At 41.1% G+C, this 24031-nt stretch overlaps 1 protein-coding gene and 1 pseudogene across 4 annotated transcripts in view; one reads left to right on the top strand and one right to left on the bottom strand.

Annotated features, from left to right (window-relative positions):
* Positions 1 to 7886: 7886 nt before the first annotated feature.
* LOC308649463 (DNA-dependent metalloprotease SPRTN-like) lies at positions 7887 to 22094 on the bottom strand (annotated as a pseudogene). Its single transcript has 3 exons — positions 21959 to 22094; positions 10338 to 10448; positions 7887 to 9318 (listed from the first exon to the last, which is right to left on the bottom strand). The product of its transcript is annotated as a DNA-dependent metalloprotease SPRTN-like (transcript).
* Positions 22095 to 22227: 133 nt separating this feature from the next.
* SNX3 (sorting nexin 3) overlaps positions 22228 to 24031 on the top strand; it is a 55418-nt gene continuing 53614 nt past the window's right edge. The window contains exon 1 of one of the 3 annotated variants that reach the window (XM_081293826.1): positions 22228 to 22566. In XM_081293826.1, coding sequence (XP_081149952.1) covers positions 22471 to 22566 — 96 coding nt within the window. In that variant the 5' untranslated portion in view covers positions 22228 to 22470. Of the gene's footprint in view, positions 22633 to 24031 lie in introns of all 3 variants that reach the window. The other 2 variants (XM_081293825.1, XM_081293824.1) reach the window with 2 other exon arrangements.

The following is a 24031-nucleotide window of genomic DNA, read 5'->3' as shown; positions in this document are numbered from 1 at the left end:
TAACCCCAAGTTATAAGAAAAATAATACTACTTGTAGCAAAAAAGAATGTAAATACTGAGAATTGTTTCAGGGTAGATGAGATATGAGATTGATTTTACACAGATGGTTTGATTTAGTTGGTAGGGCAATAAACAGATAATAAATGGCGGCCTGTTATGAGCGCATGGTGTGATGAGTGGCCAACGTTATACTGATGAGCTTATACTCCATGTTAAAGTAATTCTAGACTTGGAAGCATTGGAGAGCTTAGTGGACCAAACCTTGGTCCAACAGGCCTGGTCAGGCTCTCTGCCAAACACAACCCAGGTGTTTGGGACAAATATAATTCCTTTGAGGATGTGTTCCTAAACAAAAAACTTCCTCTGCAAATGCAAATAAAAATCAAACCTAAATGCATAGGAGTGTACATCCCTATGGCTAAGGCCTATCAATGAAAAAATTGCAAAAATGTAAAGATCTTAATTGGCATCCCTTTTGACTCTAGAAAAGGGTGATACTTCATCCCGTAAAACAGATTAAGTAGTCCAATGAGCTGAGCAGAGGAGGTTGGTTTATAGACAGAAAAGGGCTGAAAAAAACAGAAACAAAAAACAGAACATTGGTAATTTCAGAGTTACTTTCTTTACAAGGCAGGAACAGGGAAACAAAACAATAGGAAATGCAGGTTACTTATGTTACGTGTGTGTGTGTGTGTGTGTGTGTGTGAGAGAGAGAGAGAGAGAGAGAGAGAGAGAGAGAGAGAAATAAGAGAGAACTTTTTACCAATTGAAATTGACACATTTGAGACTTTGGTTTCCTGGTTTCTTGGAAGGCCAAATAAAAAGCTTAATTTCAGCTTGGTGACACAGAACTTTAGCATGAGTGATTCCATTTTTTTAGGCTGGTCTGTTGAAACACAAATTTAGTCCAAAACAATGTCCTGCTGTAATTTTTACTAAACATGCCTTTCACTAGAACACTGTGCTATAAGTTTGGATCTGAAATGTTCCCTAAAGGCCTGAATGATAAAGGCTTACTTGCCAGCCTGTGGCACTATTGGAGGGGTGAAACTTTTGAGATATGGGGCCTAGTGGAAAGAAGTCAGGTCATTGGAGATGTGCCCTCAAAAAAGGAATTTTGGGACCCCATATCCTTCCTCTCTCATTTCACTTCCCAGTTGCCATAAAATGAACAGGTTTCCTCAGCCACATGCTCTCACCAGGATGTACTGTGCCACCTCTGGCCTGAAACAGCATGGCCAAGTGACCATGGACTGAAACCATGAGCCAAAATAACCTTTTTTTTTTTTTTTTTTTTGGTGCCAGGGATTAAACCCAGGGGTGTTTAACCACTGAGTCACATCCCCACTCTTTTTTTTATATATATATTTTATTTAGAGGCAGAGTCTCACTGAGTTGCTTAGGGCCTCAATAAGTTTTGAGGCTGGCTTTGAACTTGAGATCCTCCTTGACGGGAAAGTGAGGAACGAGAGATGGGTAAGTGAAAAATGAAAAGAGAGAGACCAGGCAGAGATACATATGAGAGTTTATTTGTCAGAGCTAACAAATAAAGGCCATCACTCTATAGGAGAGAGAGGCAAAACAGGCTTGAGTTCTGGGACTTTTATGAGGGAGGCTCAGGAATCAGAGCTGGGCAGGTCCTAATGCAGGTGGTTACGGGTTGGGTTGGTATGAGGGAGTGGTGAGCCTTTCTCAGAAAGGCCTGTGGGCAGGAAAGCAAAATTTTTTCCTTAAAATGGCAGCTGACATTTAAGATGGTGGTCCAGATGCTAAGCAAGAACCTTATACCACTGTCTCAGCCTCCTGAGCTGTTGAGATTATAGGCATGTGCCACCACACCCAGCTAACCTTTTCCCTTTTAAGTTGCACATTTCATGTATTTGGTAACAGAAAACTAGGTAACACACACTGACACCAATTCAGTCAGTTTGCTAGTCCATCTCCTAATAGGAGTGGTAGTGCATACTGACATTCTCTCTGACCTGGCATCTCACAGAGCAGTTCTTAGTTGTACCTTCTTTGGTTCAAACCAAAGAAACAGTATGACTATTTTTCAAGTTCATTCAATGTCTTCCCCCTGCTACTATTTTACTTCTGTCAGAGTGATCTTTTGAAACTATAGATCACCTATAATCCCAGGGATTTAGAGAGGCTGAGATAGGAGGATTGCAGGTTCAAGGCCTCAGCAACTCAAAAAGGCCTTAAGCAAATTAACGAGACCCTGTCTCTAAATTAATTAATTAATTGCTAGAACAGAACAAAACAAAAACCCCCATCAACTTCATGTCTTCCTTTCATTATTGCTTCTTTCTGAAATTCTTCCCCTACTACCCTTCTCTCAAGACTGTGCCATGTGGCTCTTTTCATACTCTAAGGACAAGGCTTGTTCATTTTTTATGCCCCTATGACTAAACTGAATTCTAGAAGAAAAATGGTACCTTGTTTACCATCTTCCCTCCTCCTCATGCTCTGCACCCCCACTCCAGCATTTGACATAGTTTTCTTAATATATGTTTGTTAAATGTACAGCCAAAAGGGTCCCAGAATCTTAAGGGGGACACATTTATTCAAAGAAAACACATGATTCCATTGGTCCTGAAATGGGACCTTCTTTCACACCTTGACAATTAATCATATACTGAGAAACCAGCCTCTACCTCAGAGCAAAGCCTGTCCAAGGAGGGGGGCATGACCCTTGTCCTTGGAAAGACCCACAGAACACTCCTAGGCACCACCTTGCTGAGTTATCTTTTTTTTTTTTAAAGGACTGAGTGAGAGAGGGAGAGAGAGAGAATTTTAATATTTATTTTTTAGTTCTCGGCAGACACAACATCCTTGTTTGTATGCGGTACTGAGGATCGAACCCGGGCCACACGCATGCCAGGCGAGTGGCGCCACCGCTTGAGCCACACCCTCAGCCCATTGAGTTGTTTATCTACAAATAACGGGAGAGATCTGCTGCGCCAGGTGTCCCTGACTCAGTCAGGCTCGATGAGGACCCATAGCAATCCCCTAGCAACCACCAATCAGCATGAGATAGGGAAAATACCTGGGATGCCAGATGACCCTCCCAGTAGTTTATGGTGGTTGATAACACGTTGGGAAACCATTGTAGTTTAGCTCGTACACCCCTTGTGGCTTAAACCAATCAGTTCAAATGAATCTCCCTCTTAGACTAACCAATCACCCTTATCCAACTTGTTCCAGTGAATGTGCTAATCTGTTTTAGAGTTGTTTTATGATTTTCCCGTGGTGTGTGATCGATTTGCTAAGAGATGCTATGATGTATGTGAAGTCCCTGCCTTCCCCAAAGAGTGGAAAACTGCTGCAAACCCTGGACTCTCAGCATCACCAGTTACTGTGTGTGCACGGAGGACTGAGCTAGCTCGAAATAAACACCTCTTTGCTGCTTACATCAATTTTGGTCTCTGGTGGTCTTTTGAGGGTCCCGAATTCGAGCATAACAATACATCTTCCATTCTTGAGATTCTCTACATCCTGGCTACTCAGGTCTGGGGATGATAATATTAGCATTACCCAAGAACTTGTTAGAAATGCAAAATCTCAGGCTTTGCTTCATAATTCCTGAATCAAAATCTGCATTTTTCAAGGTGATTTGTATGCATTTTTCTGTTTGAGAAATATTACTCTACAAAACATTTGTGATTTTTTATTCAGAAAGTTGGTAATTCACCTTCTCAAGAGAAAGAACAGGCTGCCAGGCATAGTGGTGTTCCTGTAATCCCAGCAATTTAGGAGACTGAAACAGGAGGATCTAAAATTCAGGGCCAGACTCAGCAACTTAGTGAGGTCCTAAGCAACCCAGTGAAACTCTGTCTCAAAAAAAAAAAAAAAAAAAAAAAAAAAGAGCCAGAAATGTGGGCTGGTGTTGTAGCTCAGAGGTACAACACTCGCCTAGCATGCGTGGGGCACTGGGTTCGATCCTTAGCACCACACAAAAATAAAGGTTTTGTGTTCACATAAAACTAAAAAATAAATATATTTTTTTAAAAAGCCTGGAATGTAGCTCAGCAGTTAAGTGCCCCTGGGTTCAATATGGGTGGGGGGCGGGAGAAAGAGGAGGAGAAGGAAGAAAAAAAGAGAGAATGCCTGCAAGAGAGAAAAGAAATAGACTGGGCATGGTGGTGTATACCACCATGTCAGGAGGCTGAGTCAGGAGAATTGAAAGTTCAAGGTCAGCCTCAGCAATTTAGCAAGACATGTTTCAAAATAAAAAATAAAAAGGTTGAGGGATATAAATTCAGTGGTTAAAGTGCCCCTGGATTGAATCCCCAGTAACAGAGAGAGAACAGAAAAGCTTGGTTCCCAAAGGTCTGGTATCTGAGGATCTTTTTATTTCTACCCTGATCTAGATTTATACTAATTTGGTTTTACATGGTTGAAATCACTCACTTTATATTGTAACAGGGGTTCACTTGATACTTTGACTATATCCCTTGTGGCTTTGAAACTTATTTTTTTCCCAATTTTCTTTTCCTTAAACTTCTCCTTTCTGATCTCTCCTCCCTAACCTCATTTTTTTGGAATCACCTCTATAAAAACCCCCTATTCCTGCTGATGGGCAAAATCACAGTCTTTGGGACAGGAGTCTTCTGTGTTTCTCCCTTGATAGCAAAGCAATAAACCTTTTTCCTTTTTCTCAAAACCTTGTCCTCGTTATTGGATTGGCACTGGGGACAAGGACTAAGCTTTTGGCACATTTTGATGCTGAAAGGGTTCTCCCAACCTCAACAGGAATCCTGTGTCACTGGGGTAGTTTTTGTACCAAGAAATTGATACTACTGGAGACAGAAATTGTTCATTGTCATGGCTGCCTTTGACTCTTCCAGACTTTGGATCCAGCATCTCTCTTGGAGGAATCCCTTCTCTTCTAAACATAGGTTTGTGTTATTTTCCTTAATATGTTTAGCCATTGGCTAAGAACAGCCTGTGCAGAGTGTAGTTTTGGCGCCAATGCAGTAATGAATTTCAGAGCACAGTAGCTGAGGCCATAAGTTAATTATGCTTTCTGTAGTTAGAGATCTAAGAAGCACAATCTCATGGTTACTACTAAGAGTAAGAAGAAGATTTTAAAAAGAATAATTGATGGAGAAAATTTTGAAAAAAGCAAGAGAAGGTGTTAAATAAACAAAGCAAGAGAAGGTGTTAAATAAAAAAAAGCAAGAGAAGGTGTTAAATAAAATCAGCTGTGTACTGTTTGATTTATCAATATATAAAGGTCACTGAATCACAAAACATATAACAGAGAACTTGTGTATGTTTTAGAATAGTCACTTATAAAGCCTCCTGGAGTAGGGAATAAGACCCCTCAAAGGGCATGATTAAAAGAAAAAAGATGGTCACTAAACTCCCTCACCTACTAAGAGTGAGGGTCAAGTTACTAGTAGGCTCATTTTGCTGAGAGGGAAATGAAAGGGCTTTGTCTTTCTGACTCCTGCTTCTAGCAACATTTAGCCTCTTCTCTAAATAAAACTGAACAAATATACAAAAATCAGTGTAAAGATGTGTTCACCTAAAGTATTTGCTTTCCAGAGATAGCAAACTCTTGGTACAGAGAGCAACCCATGTGATGTATTAATTTCTCCCTTACAATGGAAATAAAAGGTCACTCTAGTGTTTGTGTTACTAGGGATTGAACCCAGGGGTGATTTACCACTGAGCAACATCCATAGTCACCCCCATTTTTATTTTTTATTTTGAGATAGTCTTGCTAAGTTGCTGAGGCTGGCTTCAAACTTGTGATCTTCCAGACTCAGCCTCCCTCCCAAGAAGCTAGGATTATAGGCATGCGCCACTGTGTCCGGCTAGTGGTTAGCACTGACAGAAGGCAACTATCTGATATGCTACTAGAATAAATCAAGATGAAAAGGACCTTGAGGTTCAGGGTATAGCTTAGTGGTAAAGAATGTGCTTAGTATATGTGAAGTTATGGGTTTGACCACCAGCACCACAAAAATAAAAAATAAGAAGGGCCTTTCATGGGTCCAGTCTCAAAGGACCTCAAACAACATTAATGGCATCTCCAAAGTTGTATTATATGCATTTATGATTCTTTTGACATCAGCTTGGTTGGTTTGTTTGCTTAAGAGATGGGGTCTTATTAGTTGCCCAGGCTGATTCCAAACTCCTTAGCTTGAGCAATCCTCCCAATTAAGGCTCCAAAATAGCTTGGATTACACATGCACAACATTGCGTCTGGGTATTTTAACAGTAGTCCACTTTATGCTTTGAATATAGACCTTGCTGCTCTGCAACTGCAACTTATTTTTTTTTTTTTGCCATTTATAAATATTTATTAAATACCGATTAACTTCATGCTTTAAGACATATGAACACTTGGGCAGGCCAAAACCAGTTAAGAGTTAAAACCAGTTAAGAGCTTTCCTGCACTGCTGGAGGAGTGCACCCCAACAGTGTTTCCCAGAGCCACACGACCATGTGCACACTAACAGGAGCAGGAGTGTGTTCAGCAGCACCATTCACAATGGCTCCAAACTGAGAATCCTACTAATGCTGGAGTGGATGGAAACCTGCATACACTCGGGAGCAGTGAGGAGGAGCCCCACACTTAGCAATACCACCACTTCTTCATCAATTTCAGAAACAGGCTGAGCTAACCTAATGTGGAAACAGTGGTGACCTTTGAGGACAGTGAAGGTGGTGGGTGCTGCCTGGGGAGCAGGCGGCACCACGAGAAGCAGCCTCTGGTGGTGATGGGAATGGTGAACTGGTGAATTCTATGTAAATGTCACCTGGATTGGCCCGCAAGACTCTTGGAACCTGACCAGGAACAAATCACACCACCAGAGTTCAGAACCAAGAAAAGTGAACCTCTGAGGCCAAGTGAATGTTGATAGCAGAGGTATCCTGCGAGACAAACGCAACTGACACAGAAGCTGTCTGCACCGCAGCAGGAACAGAAAGAGAGCCTCTGCAAAAGGAACAAACCAAGTGCACCAATGGCACCCTTTTTGTTATGATGGTTCTAAACACTGGCATCCACATGGACCAGCTACTGCCCAGCCTGAGTTTAGCCACTCCCTTTACTAAATTCTGAGAAGCTAAACTCAATATAAAACTAGTAATATTCCAAATAACTAGTAATATTCCAAAATAAATTTATTTTATAATATTCCTTATCTAACCAATCTGCTATCTTTTAGTAAAGCTGTAACAGATAGATTCTTTATAAAATATCAAAAATTTATATCCTGTTGTTTAAAAACCCTAAACTTGAGGGCTGGGGGTGTGGCTTAGTGGTAGAGCATTCGCCTGGCATGCATGAGGCCCTGGGTTCGATCCTCAGCACCACATAAATGTAAAATAAAGACATGGTGTCCACCTAAAACACTTTAAAAAAAAATTAAAAAAATAAAAACCCTAAACTTGAGCACCCTATAATGACTCAACTCTGTACCTTTACGTCATCCAGATTTTGGCACATCTGGTGCTATGGAAGTGAGTTTTAACTTAACCAAAACCCGACAGCATTCCTGAGACAGATATTTTGAGAAAAACATATAAATAAAGATTAATAGATTTTAAAGCCTTCAAGAGCAAGAAAGAACAAAAATATCTAAAACTGCATAGGCAGAACAAACTCTGGACCACAATGTAGGTAAGGCAGGAGTAAACCCAGCACCTTAAGATGTAAACTTTTTTTTTGAGACCGTGGTCTCACCATGTCACCAAGATTGGTCTCAAACTCATAAACTCACAGCTACCTTCCACCTCAGCTCTCGGTAGTGGGACTACAGGCATGCACTCCCGAGCCCAGCTTTAGACCTCCACCTAGAGTAAAACAGAACACTGTGCTAAACCACAGGCTTGGTGTCACCCAGAGTCCCCCACGGCTGGCGGTGGTCCCTAAGGTCACACGTAACAAGTGAGACTCATCGCCTTTACAGAAGCTTCTCAGCTTCTGACTCCGATGCCATCACCTTCAAGGCACCAGTCCAAGTGCTCATTAATCTGCGACTCCAGAACTTCATCCTGACAAACTGGACAGCTGACCAGCTGGCTCTGACCACAGCAGCTGCTGGAACTCTGACTTGCAGCCGCAGGGTGTGAACTACTCTTCACATCACTGCCACCTTTCTGTATTTGCTCTTTCTTGATAAAAAAGTTGTCAAGAACAGTCTTGTCTTCCAGCCTGGGCTGTTTGCTTGGGGATCTCTCTTGGGACCCAACCCCACCCCGGGCTACAGCTGCAGATGCTGATGTCTTCGCTCTGGAGGAATTTCTCAGGGGCATCTTAGAAGCTGGAACCCTTCTCTGAGAGCCAGAAGAGACAGAGTGTTTAGTGATGTCGCCAATGGTCCCACTTGCTATTGGAGATCCACTCCCACTTCTGAAAGCCTTCTGGTTGGCAACTGAGACCCTGGGAAAGTAGCTGCTCAGGATGCTTTGGTGACTGGTACTGGTACAGACAACAGGGGAGACCAGATGAGATGATTTTTTACTTAAACCATTCTGTTCAAATTTCACTTCAATGCTGGAATCAGACCTTAGGGTGTTTGCTGAATGGCCTTGATTAAAAACATCTTTGGTCTCATTGATGGAATTCGAGGTAATGGCTTTCTCAGGCACAGGTGAACTGCTTGTCTTTCCAAGAACATAGCCTTTCCCACTGAAAGGGACCAACCGCTGTGCCTCACCTCTACTGGGCTTATCTGCATTCTCCACAGCTGGCACTGGTGGCTTTCCTGGCTTTGCCTTGCCTTTGCCTTTTTTTTTTGAGTAGTTCTCTGGCTCCTTGATTTTGATGTAGGTGCCTCCACAGATTTTCTGGTGCTCGGCCCACCAGAAGTCATGAGCAGAGGGTGCCCTGTTGGTTGCGCGTCTGACGTAGCCAAAATATGGCTGTCTATGCTGACAGGGCCCGTTGCAGCGCCACCAGTGTCGCCGATACTCATCCACCTCATCATGGAAAGTGTGGTACACCGTTATATTGGCTCCAGTCAGGCTGTTGATACGATGCATATGTTTCAAAACTCTGGACCATGTCCTTCCCAGTCTTTATCATTATTTGTGACAAATAGGCATGTATCATCTCGTGCAAGAGAGTCTCTACAAGATCCTTTCTTGGTCTCAGCTTTAAAAGGGGTTCACTGAGACGGATGGAGCACATTCCACCCCTCCCTTCATAGCTGCAAATCCCAGCACACAGCGTCATGCGCACACTCCACTTGACCTCCACGGCCTCCAGCCGGCCCCAGAATAGGGCCTGCAGGTCCGGGGTGGGGTTTGCCAGCTCCCAGGACGCGTCCACCAGCTACAGCGGCTCCCGGGCCGCTTCTGCAACTTATTTTTTAAATGGACATGTTTCTTTTCCTCTTTCCCTCCTCCCTAATCTTCCCCATCCCTAATCTCAGGGGAAACAGGATTACCTTTCTTCTCTATCCTAAGCAGGGTTATCTGTCCTTTATTATTATTATTAGGTACCAGTGACTGGACATAGGTGTGCTTAACCACTGAGCCACATCCCTAGTGTTTTTTGTTTTGAGACAGGGTCTCACTAAATTGTTTAGGGCCTTGCTAAATTGCTGAGGCTGGCTTTGAACTTGCAATCCTCCTGCCTCAGCCTCTGGAGAGTTGCTGGGATACAAGCATGCGCTACCACGCCTGGCAAGTTATCTGTGCTTGAGCACACACCAACCACAGGAGTTAAGTAGTTGAGACGTGAGGATAGCACCACAAAGTTTAAGAAATTATTATCTCCCAAATTAACAAGTATACAACTCTGGACAGAGAACATGTGAAACATTGCCTTTGATTCAACTTTTTAAAAAACTGTTCCTTGATAGGCAGAACCACAGTCTCTGGGACAGAAGTCCCCTATGTTTCTTCTTTCTTGCAAAGCTATAAAACTTCTTTTTCCATTTTTCTTAAATCATTTCCTCATTATTAGATTGGCATTAGGAACAGAGATCAAGCTTTCAGTAACAGTATCTAACAATTCAATTCAATTCTGACATTGACTATTGGGAATTAGGGCAGATTGACAGGTTAAGGGTCAGTCCCAGATGCCTATTGAAAATGGGAAAATGGGATGTTCTACACAGCTGACTACAGATTTGGGAAGTCTCATAAACTTTCCCCTCAAATTCAAAAATTTGACTCATAGAACTCAGGAAAATACTTAAATTTTCTATTTATTATAAAAAATACATGGCTGGGGTTGTAGCTCGGTGATAGAGCTCTTGCCTAGCATATGTGAGGCACTAGATTCGATTCTCACCACCACATATAAATATATAAAGTCCAATGATAACTAAAAATAAATAATAAATAAAGATATAACTCAGGTTCAGTACCGAGTGTCTTTGTGGAGTGTTGGTGTGCTGCTTTACGGCTAAATCGTGGTGACTGGTGGTTGGCAGCCTCTTCACATTCGATAACAGGTACTGGCCTTAAGAGTTTTGGACCTGGTCAAAATGCAGATCTTTGTGAAGACCTGACTGGCAAGACCATCATCCTGGAAATGGAGCCTAGTGACACCTGAATGGCAAGACCATCACCCTGGAAGTGGAGCCCAGTGACACCATTGAGAATGTGAAGGCCAAGATGGAGGAAAAAGAAAGCAGAGCTCATCTTTGCAGGCAAGCAGCTGGAAGATGGCCGCACTCTCTCTGAGTACATCCAGAAAGAGTCCACTCTGCACCTGGTCCTTCGTCTGAGGGGTGGCTGTTAATTCTTCTGTCTGCATTCTTGGTGGGCAGTGATAGTATTATGCTGCACATAGCCATTTGCCCCAATATGAGTTTAGAAATTACCAGTTTCAGTAATAGCTGAACCTGTCCAAAATGTTAATAAAGTTCTGTTGCATGGTAGCAAAAAAAAAAAAAAAAAAAAAAAAAAAGATATAACTCAGGAATAGCCAAATTGAAGAGATTCTTAAGAGCGCTCACGTTCCCCCCCCCCCCCCAGGAGCACATCTTTCCCAGCCAGCACATTAGTATGTTCACTAATTTGGAAACTCAATCTTGTTCAAGAGTGTTGTTTTGTTTTGCTGATACTGGAAATTGAAGCCAGGAATTGAAGCTCTACCATTGAACAACATCTCAGCACTTTTTATTTTTTAAGACTGGATTTCGCTAAATTGAGGAGGCTAGCCTTGAATTTACAATCCTGCTTCAGCCTCCCAAGAAGCTGAGATTACAGGCATGCACCAATGAGCCCTGGAAAGGTTATCTGTGGTATATTTCAGATAACATCTGGAAGCTGGCCTCAGAAGACTAGAGACCTTTAGTCCCTTTTCTCTGGTGATTAACCTTTCCTAGTTAATGAGACAACAACTGCATTCCTCCTGGGAAGAGGGGTTCAGGGGAACCTTTTGCTTTGGGAGATAGTAAGAGATAGGACAGCCGGCACAGTGACCCATGCCTGTAATCTCAGGGGCTCTGGAGGCTGAGGCAGGAGGATTGCAAGCCTCAGCAATTTAGCAAGGCCCTCAGCAATTTAGCGAGGCCATCTTCAAATTAAAAATTAAGCCATGTGTGGTGGCGCATGCCTGTAATCCCAGAGGCTCAGGCTGAGGCAGGAGGATTGAGAGTTCAAACCCAACCTCAGCAATTTAGCGAGGTGCTATGCAAATGAGTGAGATCCTGTCTCTAAATAAAATACAAAAAAGGGTTGGGGATGTGACTTAGTGGTTAAGTGTCCCTTAGTTCAATCCTCAGTCCAAAAAAAAAAAAAAATTTAAAAGGGCTGGAAATGTAGGTCAGTGGTTCAATACCTGCCCCCCACAAAGGAAACAAAAAAGGGAGACAGAAAGACAAGACAGTAGGGTGAGGTAGTCAGAGAGAAACTTTGAGATTGCTCCTATGGTTCACCATATTTTGGGTTTGGGGATATAGTTTTCACAGCCGCGACACTACCGAGAGCCTCTCCTTGACCAAAGTTTAGTTAACTTTGAGCTTTCTTCTCTACATCTTTATTTTGGCTTTCCATGTTCATCTTTGCTGAGTCCAGTAACAGCAAGAATCTAACTAAATCAGTTTAGAAAGAACCCTCACCCTTGATATCTGATAAAATTGTTCATCTCCCATCTGTTTTGTCTAAGTCCTTGGCCTGCCTTTAGCAATAATCCTGTTAGGTCGGTTTAGCAAGAATCCTCATACCTTGATGATTCCTGTTAGTAATTTTCCATCCACTGATCCCCTCACCCTGTTCCTTGGCTATAAATCCCCATTTGTCTTTGCCGTATTTATATCATGAGCCCATTCTCTCCCTCTGATTGTAATATTTATGACCCCTATTGCAATGATCTTTTTTTAATATTTATTTTTTAGTTGTAGGTAGACACAATATCTTTATTTCATTTTTATGTGGTGCTGAGGATTAAACACAGTGCCTCACATGTGCTAGGTGAGCACTCTACCACTGAGCCACAACCCCAGCCCCTGCAATAATCTTTTTTTAAAATATATTTATTTTTTTTGTTTTAGGTGAACACAATATATTTATTTTTATGTGGTGCTGAGGATTGAACCCAGTGCCTCGCGCATGCCAGGCCAGCACACTACCACTTGACCCACATCCTCAGCCCCTGCAATAATCTTGAATAAAGGTCTTTCTTACCATTTTATTTTATTTTATTTTATTTTATTTTAAAGAGAGGAAAGGGGGAGAGAGAGAGAGAGAGAGAGAGAGAGAGAGAGAGAGAGAGAGAGTTTATTTATTTATTTATTTGTTTTAGTTCTCGGCGGACACAACATCTTTGTTTGTATGTGGTGCTGAGGATCGAACCCGGGCCACACACATGCCAGGCGAGCGCGCTACCGCTTGAGCCACATCCCCAGCCCCTCTTTCTTACCATTTTAATAATTCAGAAGCTGTTAAAGGATTTCCAGGTGCAGTGGCACATTCCTGTAATATTTATTTTAGCTACTCAGGAGACTGAGGCAGGAGGATCACAAGTTCAAGGCCAGCCTTGAGGACTTAGTGAGACCCTATCTCAAAAAATAAAAAGGTTGGGGATGTGGCTCAGTGGTAGAGAACCCCTGGGTTCAATCCCCAGTACCAGAGAAGGAAGGAAGGAAGGAAGGAAGGAAGGACAAATGAACAACAATCTGAAAAAAAATAGGCAAAGGATTTGAACAATTAGGATAAATGCACATACACAAAGGAAACATGAATGGCTACTAAACATGTGAAAAGATGCTCAGTTGTATTCAAAATAAGAAAAATACAAATAAGGATAGTTTATTAGGCAATGTGGTTGTGCGTGCCTGTAATCTCAGCAATTCAGGAGGCTAAGGAAAGTGGATTCCAAATTCAAGTCTCAGCAACTTGGTAAAACCCTGTTCCAAAATAAAAAATAAAAAGGACTAAGGATATAACCCAGTGGTAGAGTGCCTGTGGTTCCAATCCCCTGTACCAGGAAAAAAAAAAAAAGGATACTTTTCAGATTAGTAAAATAAAAAATTTATAACACATTGTGAAATGAAGCCACAGACCCACATGCATTTCCATACAATGTTAAACAGAGTGTCAATCAGTAAAACCTGCACAAAAGGAAATTTTGCAATATCCTCAAAATTATAAATGTGTATATGTTCTGACCTAGTAATTCCATTTATAAGAATTTATCCTGCAAATATATTTCCATTTGTGTGCTATGACTGGCATAGTCAAGGTTATTCATTTAACACTATCATAGTGAAAGACTAATATTACCATATATATCTGACAGTAGAGTACAAATTAAACATGTCACATCATAATGGAATACTTTGATACTGTACAAATGTAAACTATTCATCTGTTGACCTAAATATCTATGTATCTATTTATATCATTAAAGAAGGCAAGGTACAAAAGTACTGTGGGTCCTATGGTACCATTTGTTATATATGTGTGTATGGATGGATATATATACATATACAAATACATGTTAAATATATGTACACATATATTGTACCTGCTAGAATATTTCTAGAAGGATACAAAGATAAGAAACTAGGAATACTGCTATTAACAGAAAAGGAAATTAGAAGATGGCTGGAGATAGCAAGGGATTAAAGGCAGATTTTTTAATGAATGCCATAATATACATTTTGAATTTTAAGTCATGTAAATACTTTAAAATTTAACAATCTGAGCCAGGTGAGGTGGCACATACCTGTAATACCAAGAAGGCTGATGCAGGAGGATCACAAGAAAGGCCCTGCCTCAAATTAAAAAATAAAAGGGCTGAGGATGTAGCTCAGTGTTAAAGCACCCCTGAGATCCATCCCCAGTACTGAAAAAAAAAAAAAACAAATCAAAATTTTAAATTAACAAACTGAGTTGGGTGTGGTGAAACACACTATAATCTCAGTGGCTTTGGAGGCTGAGGCGGGAGGATTGCAAGTTCAAAGCTAGCTTCAGCAATTCAGCAAGGCCCTAAGCAATTTAGTGAGACCGTGTCTCAAAATAAAAAATAAAAAGGGCTGAGATTGTGGCTCAGTGGTTAAGAGCCCCTGGGTTCAATCCCCAGCAACTCCTCCCACCCCCACCCCCCAAAAATGAGGCTGTTAAGAACAGCCTCAGCAATTTAGTGAGACACTGTGTCAAAATTAAAACAAAACAAACAAAAAACAGGGCTGGGCATATAGATCAGTGGTAAAGTGTCCCTGAGTTTAATCCTCAATACTGAAATCAATAAATTAATTAATTAACAAACTGTGTCTGGCATGGAGGGCCATGCCTGTAATCCTAGTTACTTCAGGAACTGAGGCAGGAGGATCAAAGTTTTTGTTTGTGTGTCTGTTTTGTGGTACTAGGGATCAAACCCAGAGGTGCTCTACCACTGAGCTACAATCCCAGCTCTTTTTATTTTATTTTGAGAAAGGATCTTGCAAAGTTGTCCAGGCTGGCCTGGAGTTCAGCGGATAAAAAGTGTAAGACAAGGGGCTGGGGATGTGGCTCAAGCGGTAGCGCACTTGCCTGGCATGCATGCGGCCCGGGTTCGATCCTCAGCACCACATACAAACAAAGATGTTGTGTCCGCCAATAACTGAAAAAATAAATATTAAAAATTCTCTCTCTCTCTCTCTCTCCCCCTCTCTCTTTAAAAAAAAAAAAAAAAAGTGTAAGACAAGCCTGGGCAACTAACTTAGTGAGACCTTGTCTCAAAATGAAAAATAAAAAAGAGCTGGGAGTTACTAGGTGAGGTGGCTCAGACCTATAATCTCAGTGATGCAGGAGGCTGAGCCTGAAGGATTGCAAGTTTGAGACCAGCCTCGGCAATTTAGTGTAAGCAACTTACCAAGACTCTATCTCTAAATAAAAAAATAAAATGGAGTGGGGATGTAGCTCAGTGGCAAAGTGCCCCAGGTTCAATCCCAGTACCAGAAAAAAAAAAAAAAAAAAAAAAAAGAAAAGAAAAAGGAAAAAAAAAAAAAGATCCGGAGGTATAGCCCAGTGATAGAGTGTCTCTGAGTTCAATTCACCTCCCTCAATAAATAATAAATAAAACTAACAAACTAGGCTGGGGATGTGGCTCAGCAGTAAGTAGTATTTAGTATGTATGAAGTCCTGATTTTAATCCTTAGCACAGTGGCTGTGGATGTAGCACAGTTGATAGAGTGCTTGCCTTGCATGTGTAAGTCCTGGGTGGTTCAATCTCCAGCACCACAAAAAAAAAAAAAATCTATAAATTCACAGCACAACAAATAACAATAGTAATAAACTTAGCTATCATAACACAGTGCTTATAATTTTCCTCAAAACCACAGTTGAATATGACAGATTCTCAAAAACCAGAAATGGAGTTCTGGGAATAACTCTTATTGTAAATAGCCTTTTGCTGGTAGTGTGGAGTATACTGAATTTCATGGCTTTTACTTTATGCAGCAAAAATGATGGTTACCTGCTGAGAGTATAGAAGAGGAGTTTGAAATGTGAAAACAGGAAAAAATAAGGGATTTCTGAGGTGTATTAAAGGGTCAACTGAAGTCAGAAACCATAAATTTGCTTAGGTGCCAGTTCATTTGGCATTTTCATCAGGAATGCTCAATACCTGGGAATAGGATTTTAGGAAGTGGGTCAGGGTGTGATAATTAAGATGTTTTGAATTGGAAAAATGATATAAAAGAGCCTAAGCTGGCCCGTGAGAAGTCGACAGGTTTCTAGATTTGTCAAAATTCCAGAGTAGGACTCTTTGGAGTCCAGCTGACTTGGTTTTGTGGTTTTCTTTAGAGGTGATTAGATTTGGGGTAGTGATACATAGAATCAAGCTCCCAAGTTATGGGTTGTTAAAACAGATCCTGAAAAGAGTCATTAAAATGAAAATTATAATTCCCAGCACCCCAAAATAGAAAATATAAATTCTTTCATCAGGCAGCACCTCCTTCTGCCTATAAAAAGTATTTGTGGGAAATTAAATTACTATCAATTGACTGGTCAGTGAGCTCAGAAGAAAGAGGTATTGATAATCATAATGAAAAGACACACCAAATAATGATAATCTAAAACATTCCTCAAGTGATACTCATGTTGGGGTGCCCACAGTAATACTATCCCACTGACAAATTATTTTTCTAGAATTAGACCATTTACAAAAACAAACTTGATTAGTATTATCTGCAACATTTTAGCCCATCCTTTAGAAGATGCTCATCAACCTGGTATATATCCTTTTACACTATTCTTCATGCACATTCAAATATGTATGAATATATAAATCATATTTTACCCTCATTAGGGGCTGAGATACAGCCCCTAAATGACTGTGTTTTTTATCATTAATGAATTATCTACATGTACAAACACAAAAGATAAAGAATATTTGTAGATCTTCACTGATATTTTTTTCTCTTAGAGATTTACCCTTTTCCTTCCCAGAGCAATGCTTTCCTGTGCATATTGCGAAGTAAAGATAGAAGATGTAGCAGAAGTGGTTCAAAGGAGGTCGAGTTGGCTTTTTGTTTAGGAGAACCAAAAAGAAAGAAAAAGGTTTCGAGATTAGAGGGGTGAACAGGTAAGGTTTCTAAGGATGTGCAGAAGGAAGTGGAAGTTATGGAAATAGTGAGCAGACCCAAAAGGACACGGATACAGAAAGCAGGGCTCACTAGGAAAGTACAGTCAGCCTGTAGGGTCCCTGTGAATGGGTACCGAACGTGACCTTGGTTCTGTAACAGCATGATCATTCATTCCTCTCTTGTAGTTAGAGCCCTTTTTTGGTGATGGTGTTTCATTCCTTCTGATTATTCTACATGGTCAGCCTTTGCAGATTTTATCTAAATGACTCAGTTTCTCAAAGAACCAGATTTTAGTTTTGATCATCTCTGTTGGTTTTTATTTAATTCCTTGCTTGCTTTTTTTCAACATCTTTATTATGCCCTTCTTCCATATTTGTTTCTTCCGTGCTCTTTTCCTAGCTTTCTGAGTTGACTGTTTAATATCTTTATGTTAACTTTTTAAAGAAATGCATGTTACATTATAAATCTCCGAGTGCTGCATAAAAGACAGTAAAATCAGCTGCATTTTGCTAATTTATAAATATTTCAAAATTCGAATTTTTATGAATTAGAATGTAGAGTACTTGCCTCAGATACATAAGCCCTGGGCTCAATCCCCAGCACCACACACACACACACACACACACACACACACATACACACAAAAGTATGAATATAAATGGACATATATACATTGACAGGGTTTTGTTTACCCAAATGAGAGCATGGCTTTTTTTTTTTGACAGTACTGGGGATCAAACTGAGGGCCTCAGGCACAGTAGAAAAGAGCTCTATCACTGAGCTACATCCCCTGCTCATTCCTTTTCTTGTGTTTGTGTGGTGTTGGGAGTAGAACCCAAGGTCTCCAGAGTGTCAGGAAAGCAACACAGCACTCAGCCACACACTACAAAAGGATCATGGTTGATAGAATATTTTGTAATCTTCATTTACTAATATGGATAATTCTCTTCCAATTCCAATTATAAAAAAGAGATTCTAATATTCTGCTAAATAAACCCAGAACTAACTTATTTGCTTGATTATATCATTTACTACTGTTTGACTATACTATAATTCAAACATTTTCTTATTAAAAAATTTTTTTTAGTTGTAGACGGACACAATTCCTTTATTTTTTAAATTTTTATGTGGTGCTGGGGATGGAACCCAGTGTCTCATGATGCTAGGCAACTGCTCTATCACTGACCCACAACCCCAGCCCCAAACATGTTTTATTGATGAGCCTTCAATCTGTTTCCAGATTTAGCCATTACAAAGATGCAAAGCACTTTTCTGCATTTATTTCCTTATTTAGCATAGTTTTTCTTTCTTTTTTTTTTTTTTTTCTTAACACTGGGGACTGAACTCAGGGCTTTGCACATGCTAGGCAAGTGCTCTGTCACTGAGCTACATTCCAGCCCTTTTTATTGTTTGAGGCAGGATCTCACTAGCCATGAACTTACTTTTTTGTTGAGGGGGCTGGGGGGTGTTACCGAGGATTGAACTCAGGGGCACTCAACCACTGAGCCACATCCCCAGTGCTATTTTGGGTCTCACTAAGTTGCTTAGCATCTCACTTTTGCTGAGGCTGGCTTTGTACTTCTGATCCTCCTGCCTCGCCTCCTTGGCTCCTGGGATTACACATGTGCAACACTGAACCAGCTGGCCTCAAATTTCTGATGTTCCTGCCTCACTCTCTGGAGTAGCTGGGATTAAAGGTATGCACCACAACACCTGGCTTCTATCATGAGTTCTTACAGAGAGAGTTGGAATTTGGGGTCAAAGTATTCTAAATATTTATTTTCCCAAATTAACAAGTTTTCTTTCCTTTTGATAGTAAATATTCTAAATTTTAATAAAAATTATCAAATTATTTCCCCAAAATATGTCATAACTCCTGTATTCAAACACTGCATGTTTCTAACCATTTGGATATTTTGCCAATCTGATATTTGTTTTAGTGTGTATGTACTTAATTATTAAGTCTGAGCATAATAGGGTTTATCTAATTTATTTTTTGAGACAGTCTCCCTATGTTGCCTTGGTTTGTCTCTAACTCCTGGGTTCAAGTGCTCCTCCTGCCTCAGTCTCCTGAGTAGTTGGAACTACAGGTGAGCACCACCATGCCCAGATAGGGATTTTTTTAAATATCAGGCTTTACTATCTTACATATTGTATATGAATTTCTCACTTTTACTATATAATGCCTTTGTCTATATAGTTTTTTTTCTTTAAAAATGTATGTACTTAAATGACTTTATAGCTTGTTTCCAACACCGTTTAGGAAACACTTCCTTAGCTCAAGATAATACAACTTTCTCTTAAATTTTCTTTAATTCTATCTGGAATTTTTTCATATATGGTATAACATAGGGGATTAGCTCTGTGCTGCCCCTGGATATTCACCTGTGCCAGCATCATTTTCCCAATTAATTGAAATACTACTTTTGTTAAATATCATGTTCTTTGTTGTGATTTGTTTCTGTATTTTATAATGAGCCCATACCATACTTTGGTTTATAGTAGCTTTTTAGTAAGTTATACTAATTAGTAAAACAAGTTTCCATTCATTAAAAAACTTCTATTATCTTATTTTCTTCAATATACAAACTTTTAAAAGGTGTTATCCAGGGCCATCCACCTGTCTTGGGCAAAGGGGAGGGTATCACCAATCATATTGTGATTCTAATTGATTTAGGATGGGATGACATTTTTTGTTATGCCTCCCTAACCAGAACATGAACTTTTTTGTGTAGATTTTTTAAAATATTTATTTTTTAGTTGTAGTTGGACACAATGCCTTTATTTTATTTATTTTTATGTGGTGCTGAGGATAGAACCCAGGCCCTTGCACTCTAGGTGAGCACTCTACCGCTGAGCCACAACCCCAGCCCTATAGATTTTTTTTTTTTTTTTTTTTTTGAGACAGGATCTCACTGAGTTCCTCAGGATGGTCTCCAACTCCTGAGCTCAAGTGATCTTCCTGCCTCATACCCTGTCAAATTGCTGGAACTACAGGTGTGAACCATTGTGCCCAGCTAGTTTATGTCTTTAATAAAATTTCAGTTGTGTTTTGATAGATTCTGTGCCTTCCTTCCTAGATATTGTACTTTTGGTTGCTGTTGTGAATAGGATATATGTATTTTTTTCTTGGCTTTTGATAATTTCCTTCTCTATCCCAATTAGACATTGCCTAGACAAAGGAAAGCTATTAATTTGTTATTTTCATCCAGCTACTACATTCTCTTGTTAATTCTAGTAGCTTATCTTTTGGCAGTCCTTTGCAGTTGTTTTTCCACAGCAGATACTTGCTGCTGGCCAATACTGCCCAGAGGGGCCTTCAAAGAACCAGACACTAGCTTTCTATGAGTATACATCCACCAATGACAACACAATGTGGTGGTTCCTGGTCTCTTAGATCACATATACTTCACTTCAGAGAGTCTTTTTAAAATTTTTTAAAAAATATTTCTTTTCTAGTTGTAGAGACACAATATTTATTTATTTTTATGTGGTGCTGAGGATGGAACCAAGTACCTCACATGTGCAAGGCAGGCACTCTACACTGAGCTGCAGCCCCAGCCCTCAAAGAGTCTTTTATACACACTTCAGCTCACTGCTGTAATCATACCAGTTAAGTTCCCAACTGGTCTCTTGCATCAGGAGACAGCCCAAGCACATACTTACTCTCTCATTACTCTTCCTTCTTGAAAGACAGATGTACTCAGATGGTTTCTCGGACCTCGCTACCTATAAGTTTGTCTCAGTCACTATCACATTATCCAGTTTTACTTTCTTCAGAGCACCAAGCATACTGGTAGGTATATTACTCATCAATTTATTTTTCATTCTCCAAGAGAGATTATATACTAGATTGTAATTGACTTATTTACCTTTTTATATCCAGTACCTAGAATTCGAACACCAGAAGGTCTTTTTCAAACAAATAATTGTTAAGTTTTCTGGAAAATAATCTACATCATGCTTAAGTAATTGTGTGTGTGTGATGCTGGGGATTGAACCCAGGGCCTTGCATGAGACGCAAGCGCTCTCCAAATGAGCTATATCCCCAGCTCTGATCTTTATTTATTTATTTATATGCGGTGCTGAGAATAGAACCCAATGCCTCACACATGCAAGGCAAGTGCTCTACCTCGGAGCTACAACTTCAACCCCTAAATAATTTTTTCTTATTCCAACATTTCTTAGTGTTATCAAGAAGGTTGCTATAGCTGGGTGCAATGGCATATGCCTGCAATCCCAGAAACTGGGAAAGCTGAGGTAGGAAAAGGACAAATTCAAGGCCAGCCTGGGCAACATATGTCTCAAAAAATAAGAAATAAAAAGGATCTAGGGATGTAGCTTAGTGGTAGAGCACCCCTGGGTTCAAACTCCAGCACCAGAAAAAAATAGCTATTATGAAATTTTTTTTCTGCTTAAGGGACAGATAAAAGTGATCAGAGTTACTGAAGTTTGTTATTTTTAAAATGTTGAAATCATTGAGAGAAGAACTATTGAGGTAGAGATTGAAATGTATCCTATCTCAACGTTCACAACTTGCATTTTAGGATCTTTTTTCCATTTTCTTATGAAGGCTTATTTAACTAAATATCAATGGTAGCAGACACATATACCACTTCTTTCAAAATTTACGAGACTTCCTGGGAAACGAAAGAGTGCCAGTTACCCAGAAGGATCCTCGAGGCAGCTTTCAGCCTGTTCACGATCTTATTTTTAGAGAGCAGACATATAGCCGGTTTGACGTTAGTGCTTTGCTTCTGCTAGTTTTCAAAAACTCTATTCCCCCTTTTTACTGCCTTCGGTTTATCAATCTAACCACAGGTCTGGTGAAACTCAGGCTCATGGCCAGACTATCTGAGGCATTAAAAACTACCTAGAGAGGCATTTTCAGGGGTTCACTGTGGAGCGGTGGGAATGTTAGCTCATGGTTGGATAAGTTTTGTTTACATTTGCGGTCCTACCGCCCCTACCTTGCGGTTTAACTTTTGCCCCCATACCTCCAGGAACACTCAGACCGTTTCCGGCGCCCAGCGACCCCCGCGCCCGGTCCAAACAGGCACCAGGAAACCGGAAGCTCCCGCCCCCGGGCGTCTGGCCCTCCAGCATGCGGGCCCCTCCCGGCGGCGCGCTCGCCCGGTGCATTGTGGGCACTGTAGTTCGTTTGGAACCCTCTCGCTACACGTCCCGCGACGCTGCTTGTACTCAACCCCTTGCCGGCAGTGTCCCTCCCGGTCCTCAGCCGGGCTTCCCGGGCCGGGACCCGGCGTTCCGGCGGGTCAGCTGTTTTTCCCCAGGCACAGAGGCGGAAGCTGGAGGGACGTGGGGTGGAGCTTCGCCAGCAGGGTGAACGCCCGTTCTACGTGCTCGTTCGCTTCGCTACCGCTGCGCGCGAGCCCCGGGTCCCCGCGGCGGGCGGCAGCGGCGGCGTCTGTGGAACGCGGAGTGGGCGGAGGGAGCCCGCGGCGGCTGCGGCTACAGCGAAATGGCGGAGACCGTGGCGGACACCCGGCGGCTGATCACCAAGCCGCAGAACCTGAATGACGCCTACGGGCCGCCCAGCAACTTCCTCGAGATCGATGTGAGCAACCCGCAGACCGTGGGGGTCGGCCGGGGCCGCTTTACCACCTACGAAATCAGGGTCAAGGTGAGACCATCTTTCCGCTCAGCCGGGGGACCCCTCACACCCGCTCAGGTCGCCCCCTCTGGATCAGGAGCGGATCCCCTGGGCTGGCCACTGCCGCCCAGGCCAGGACCCCAGGGAGACGCAGTGGTAGCCTTGCGTGTGGGCTGGGGTCGTAAGCCCGGGCCCCGGTTGTATAGGTTGTAGGGGGCTGCGGCACTCGAGAAGGTGCTCGAAGAAGAGGGAGTGGTTGAGCTCTGCTTGCCCCTCTAGCAGCTGATCTGGGAGTGACATTTGAGTTGGAAAGGGGTAGATCTTTCCAGAACACAGTCCTTCACTGGAAAGGGAGTTAGGTGTGACTAAGAAAGGGGTTTGCGCAAAGTTGAAGCGTTTCCTTTCGTTTTCCTGGAGACTTCCCAGAGATGACCAAGTCAAGCTGGTTGTTCCAGGGCCTCCTCAAGCCCAACCATAATAACCTAGGTTGCACACTATTAAGGAGAACTTGAGGATACTTCACAAAAACCTGACAAATTTTTAATGGGACTGAGCCAGGCGTGAACAGTGATGGGAAATGGTTGACCTTAGCATTCTTGGCTGTCAATCCTGCTAAAGGCTGAGGTGTGAGAAATGTCGCCTACCTCATGTCCAAAGCACAACTGCTTTAAGAAAAGCCTGTTCATTTAGGGATCTTGCTCTCTTAATTTCAAGATTTGCACTTAACTGAATGAAGGAATCAATTGAAGTAGAAACACACACTTATAATTTCATAACTAGTACTTGTTGGGAAAAGTAATTCAGATGATTTGAAAGATGCTAATTGAGAATAACTCTTCAATTTCACTCTGGTTCAGGATTAAAGATATTTCCCATGTGTAGAAGTGTGTTTAAAAATTAATTACATTACACTAATACAGCTGTTAAAGACAACAACAAATTATTTAACATTAAGCATAAAATGATTGTGGCTTTAGATTAACCAAAATTTACATAACAAATTATTTAAATTTAAGTGGAGTAATTTCTTATTAACATCTGCGACTTATTGTGGGTTAAAAATACAACATAAAATTTATCATCCTAACCATTTTTAAGTACCCAGTTATTTAGTGTTGAGATATTCACATTGTGAAACTTAGGCTCTTTTAAAAAATGATTATTATGCTGTTAGTGTTGAAAAAAAGTTAATCATCAAACTTTAGCAAAAAGATATGAACTAATGGTTGAATGTTACAAACCCTCCTTATCTCTTTGTGAATGTAAAATATGAACCATAAGCTGTCTTGTTAAGGGAAACCGAAAAATTCGAGCTCCAGTATACACAGAGAAATAGTTGAAAATAAACCCAATGAAAAAGTGAGTATTTTTTTAACTTTAGAAATAATTTTGTATTGTTTTTATAATATGGCAGATGGTTCTCTAAAAA

This window comes from Spermophilus citellus (genome assembly GCF_964194105.1).
Source record: "Spermophilus citellus genome assembly, chromosome: 5".
Lineage (NCBI taxonomy): Eukaryota > Metazoa > Chordata > Mammalia > Rodentia > Sciuridae > Spermophilus > Spermophilus citellus.
Note: the sequence above shows the minus strand (reverse complement) of the source record. Positions and strands in the feature narration are given on the sequence as shown.